At 43.2% G+C, this 5,555-nt stretch overlaps 1 protein-coding gene across 1 annotated transcript; it reads right to left on the bottom strand.

Annotated features, from left to right (window-relative positions):
* Positions 1 to 1,009: 1,009 nt before the first annotated feature.
* LOC129536575 (olfactory receptor 4D1-like) lies at positions 1,010 to 1,945 on the bottom strand. Its single transcript, XM_055395583.2, has one exon. It carries the CDS (start codon positions 1,943 to 1,945, stop codon positions 1,010 to 1,012), a length of 936 nt encoding a protein of 311 aa, XP_055251558.2.
* Between the last annotated feature and the right edge of the window lie 3,610 nt (positions 1,946 to 5,555).

Genomic DNA, 5,555 nt, shown 5'->3' with positions numbered 1-5,555 from the left:
CAGACTTTAGACTGATTAGCATGGAGTCCATATCACTTGTTTATTCTCAACATCCTCCAACAAGTTTCTGGATGTTTCTTACAGCTGCTCTGTATGCAGGTGAGAAAATCCTATTTTCACACTTTCCTTCAGCCCAGAATGGGAAAGAGCCTGCAGGTCATCCGTTTTCTTAGAGATTCTTTATCTGCAGGATCAGTTTCCCACCCAAGGCCCACACATCACCTATACAACAAGGAGAGTGACCCTAAAAGACAAGAGTATATCCTTGGGAGAAACTACTGGACTCCCTCAGGAAGCAGGACAAGGTCCCTGGCCTCTCTAGCCTGGGTTCCCCAACCACCCACAACACTGTCCTCATAGCCATATCATCCAAAGTATATAAAGATTTGGTCACTAAAGTAGAATATCCTGCAGCATATCCAAGAAGAATTTGGTCAAGAAAGACCCAATCCAAAGTATAGGTAAATATGTACTTTGATGATGGAAAATATTTAGAAACTTAACAAATGATATCACTTCTGAAATACCACAGTGGGGAACGAAGCAGAGAACGGGGAGGAGAACAAATGTAATCGCTCCAGATTTGACATAAAAGTGTTGACCATTTGTCAGAGATATTCACCCATAGAAGAGGAACTCTCTAAGTTTTCCCTTGTGATGGCGAGATACTCTGAGTTTCAAATCCCACCCATATCTCCTGCCTCAAAACCTGGGGTCAGAGGAACGATCTCCTGGCCAAGCTCTGGCCCTCACTTGCTGTTCATCATTGAGCAAGTCTTTTCTCTCTGAGGTTTCTCATTTGTAAAACTGTAAAATGCTACCATACCTTCTGTCAGTGTCGTAAGAATAAGGGAGAAGTCTGAAAGTAACTAACAAAATAACTGACACAAGAAAATGTCTGTAGAAATATTAGTTTAATTTCAACTGTCACAGTCCATATTTTCCACTTCTCACATGGAAAACGAAGGTTCAATGAGATTTTGTCATTTAAAATCAACCTATTTTAAGTTCATTCCCTACTGGAAATCGCCAGGTTCTTGCCTAATCTCTTCACTGCTGCCTGCATCTCCTGGTTCCTCAGGGTGTAGATCACTGGGTTGAGCATGGGGGTGATAACTGTTTGGCTGATGGACACAGCCTTGTCCATGGGGAAAGAGGTGAAGGGCCTGGCATAGATATAGATACAGGGAATGAAGACCATAGACACCACAATGATGTGGATGGTGCAGGTGGAAGCTGCCTTCCTCCTTGCATGCCCAGAGTGGGACTTCAGCATCACCAGAATGACAGTGTAAGAGATCAGGAGGAGAAAGAACCAGATGAGGACCAGCGTTCCACTGTTGGAGATCATAAGGAACTCCAGGAGGGAGGTGTCTGTGCAGGCAAGCCTCAGCACTTGTGGAATGTCACAGTAGAAATTATCTAGGATGTTGGGTCCACAGAAAGGTAATGGGATCATCAGAATCAGCTGGACAATGGAGTGGACAAAGCCCCCTACCCAGGCAGCCACCACCAGCCCCACACACACTCGAGTGTTCATGATGGTGATGTAATGGAGGGGCCGGGAGATGGCTATGTAGCGGTCATAGGCCATCACTGAGAGGAACAGGAGAGTCCCACCTCCCAGAAAGTGGAAGAAGAAGATCTGGGTCATGCAGCCCTGGTAGGAGATGGTCTTCTTCTCAGCGAGGAAGTCCACCAGCATCTTTGGGGCAGTGACTGAGGAGAAGCAGACATCTATGACTGCCAGGTTTCTCAGCAGGAAATACATGGGTGTGTGGAGCCTGGAATCAGAGGTCACTGTCACTATGATGAGGAGGTTTCCCATGACAGTGGTTGTATAGACAAACAGGAACACCAGAAACAAGAAAAGCTGGAGTTCCTGATTCTGTGAGAACCCTAGGAAGACAAATTCTGATACACACGTGAGGTTCCCTGAATCCATGGTGTCTTCTCCATACACCTAAAGAAAACACACCAGAGAGAGGCATGAAGTTTTTGCTTGCCCTCTTAGTGATCAAGGTCTCAATTCAGTTGTCCAAGTCAATGTGATGGACATTCTCATGTACAGATTACAATACCAAGCGCTGACTGAATGATCTTATCTCTGGAAAGTTTACTAGTTGGTGCTGGAAAAAACATAAGTGAGATATCTTAAAGCCATCCAAAGACATGTGCCACCTGCCTTTCCAAGATTCAGTGTAATCTAGGTGGGAAGATACTCAGAGTCAAATCAAACAATCAAATTTGAGAACTTCTATTTCTTTGAGATTTGGCCTTGAGTCCAAGGTCACAGGCTATGGTTTTTCCCGTGGTCATGTATGGATATGAGAGTTGGACTGTGAAGAAAGCTGATCACCGAAGAATTGATGCTTTTGAACTGTGGTGTTGGAGAAGACTCTTGAGAGTCCCTTGGACTGCAAGGTGATCCAACCAGTCCATTCTAGAGGAGATCAATCCTGGGTGTTCATTGGAAGGACTGATGCTAAAGCTGAAACTCCAATACTTTGACCACCTCATGCGAAGAGTTGACTCACTGGAAAAGACTCTGATGCTGGGAGGGATTGCGGGCAGGAGGAGAAGGGGACGACAGAGAATGAGATGGCTGGATGGCATCACCAACTCGATGGACATGAGTTTGAGTGAACTCCGGGAGTTGGTGATGGACAGGGAGGCCTGGGATGCTGTGATTCACGGGGGTCACAAAGAGTCGGACACGACTGAGCGACTGAACTGAACTGAAGTTATTTAATGAGAGTCTCAGTTTCCACATCTGAAAGAAATATATTTTCTTTATAGAAACTGGCTAAGGGGTTAAATAAAATGACAGATAAACTTTTCAGGGCAGTATTTGGAATAATAAATATTAATCACTCTCCTCTGTGTAGTCTCCTACTCTACTCCAGTCTCTACTACATTTTTACACCAATCGTTTTTCCTTTTAAAATATTAATTTATTTTTTTAAAAAAAACCTCTTACATTTTATATAACTTAAAGGTTATCTTTCAAGTAGAGTTATTAGAAAGCATGAATATTGTATCAATCATTTTTCATGCAGCAGTGAAAGCAACAGAATATTCATGAAGTTCTCATGTGCCAATGTTTTCCCTTCTGAATTTAATCATAATGTGCTAGACACATAAGCCTTGATTTCCCAGTTTATTTGTGCCCTGCGGTACCCATCTTTGCTTATGGTCGGTAATTTAAAAGTGCGTGTGTGTGTGCATGTTATGTCACTTCAGTCATGTCCAGCTCTTTGCAACCCCATGGACTGTAGCCCCCCAGGCTCCTCTGTCCATGGGATTTTCCAGGCAAGAAAACTAGAGCAGGTTGCCATTTTCTACTCCATGGGAAGGGATCTTCCCAACCCAGCGGTCTCTTGTGACTCCTGCATTGGCAGGAAGATTCTTTACCAGTGTGCCACCTGGGAGAGAGAAATCCAGTTTTAGCTGAACTGGTTAAGGATTTTTTTTTTTTTGCTGTTTATGGGGCTAATTCTGAAAGCAGAGAATATCCTAAATATTCCAATTTAGGTGGTGTTAACTGGGGTTAACTGCTAATTGTGTTAAAAATTATTGGGCTTCAGGACATGTGAGGGAGTCTCTGGGTACAGCTGCACATCTGGGACATTCCATTTCTTTCCAACCTCCTGGGTAGGTGACCCTTACTGAACGAGGCTCCTCAGATTATATGTGGGAAAATGGCAAAGGGGTAAGTATTTCACTAGTGAAGAAATAGAGAAATACACTGAAGGGGACTTAGAGCTGAAACTCCAATACTTTGGCCACCTCATGCGACGAGTTGACTCACTGGAAAAGACTCTGATGCTAGGAGGGATTGGGGGTGGGAGGAGACGGGGACGGGAGAGAATGAGATGGCTGGATGGCAGCACCGACTCAATGGACATGAGTTTGAGTGAACTCCGGGAGTTGGTGATGGACAGGGAGGCCTGGCGTGCTGTGACTCATGGGGTCACAAAGTGTCGGACACGACTGAGCGACTGAACTGAACTGAACTGAACTAGAGCTCTTCTGAAATGACAGCAATTTCAGAAGCTGGTATTGATCCAAGGGTAGAAGAAAAAAAAAATTGAAGTAAAAGAAAGTGGAATAAATGAAGACTTCAAAGGAGAAAATTTATCATAAGGAAGGAAGCTGGGGGAATAGAATGGTGAAGGAAAAAGACATGGAAAAGTGGTGTGGCAGGGGAGGGAGTGGGAACAAAAATGAAGGAGTCTGAGGATGAGAGACAGAGGCAAAAGGTGAGGGTTAAGTGCCCTCCCTACTCATTTGGCTTCCTCTCAATCTCCACCCACTCTCACGACTTCCTGAAATCCATTATCTCTTAGGGATCACTCCCTTTTTAATTTTCCCTTTCATCTTTCATTCCAGTACACCTTCTACACAGCTGTCCCTGAGATCTTTTAGAACGCTAATCTGATCACATTCCCCTCTCACATCTATTCTTGTAGTGATTCCACCAGAGCACCTTAGGAGACACATATAATACTTTGTGGATCAAGTCAGGGTAGAAACATGTACATGTGCACACAATTCAGCATGTCACATAGGGCTTTAAATGTAAGTTCCATCTGCCTTTCTAATTAGTACCTCCACCTCTGCTGAACCACTAGCTCTTTAATGGAAAATAGTCTTAAAGATGCTGTGTATTTATTTCCATTTTTTTTTCCTGCAATTCTCTTCATTATCTTCTCAACCATAGAAAAAGTCAATGAGAATATCACCTTCTTCGCCACTCTTCTCATTATTTCTCCCATGCAGAAAAAATTCCTCATTTTTCTGTGTTCTTAAACATCAAAAATGGGGCTTCCCTTGTGGCTCAGATGATAAAGAATCTGCCTGCAATGCGGGAAACCATAGTTCCATCCCTGGGTCAGGAAGATCCCCTGGAGAAGGGAATGGCAAACCACTCCAGTAGTTTGCCTGGAGAATTTCATGGATAGAGGACCTTGGCAGGCTACAGTCCATGAGGTCATAAAGATTCAGACACAGCGGAGTGACTAACAGACAAACACACAAACATACACACACAAACATTGAAAACAAACCTCTGTTACAGGTTTATTATCATTCATTTTTAAAAACTTCTCCTCTCAACCAACCACATCATAATTTCAATATCTTGGTAACCCCAGAGCTTGGAACAGCAACTCTGATACACCTTATGCTCAGTGAATATTGTCCAATTAATGCATTTAGTAGGTAATTAATTATGTGGAGATTTTAAAAGTGATTTTACTTATCTTCTGTTTCCTATCTCATAAGGCCAGATCTATATTTGGTTGCTAAAAGTACTGGGTTTTACATGCAACCTGAAGCAGCTGTTTTAACAGCATATACCCACCCTCAGATTTCTTCCCAAGGATCTTCTCCAACATTACACTTAGTACCATCCAGTTTAGGTCACTTATTTATTCTCCTCACCCTCCAACAAGTGTTTCTAAGAACCTAACTATCATTGACCTATCTGAAGGTGTGGAAACCCTCAGGCTCTCACCTTTCTTCAGTCCTTGATGGGAGAAGAGAGTTCATGT

The sequence above is a fragment of the Moschus berezovskii genome, chromosome 20 (assembly GCF_049115385.1).
Source record: "Moschus berezovskii isolate FMDL1 chromosome 20, NW_MosBer_1.0, whole genome shotgun sequence".
Classification (NCBI taxonomy): domain Eukaryota; kingdom Metazoa; phylum Chordata; class Mammalia; order Artiodactyla; family Moschidae; genus Moschus; species Moschus berezovskii.
Note: the sequence above shows the minus strand (reverse complement) of the source record. Positions and strands in the feature narration are given on the sequence as shown.

What these genes read in the sequence shown, in the direction of transcription:
- LOC129536575 (XM_055395583.2), bottom strand. Translation starts at nt 1,945, where the DNA reads ATGGATTCAGGGAACCTCACGTGTGTATCAGAATTTGTCTTCCTAGGG.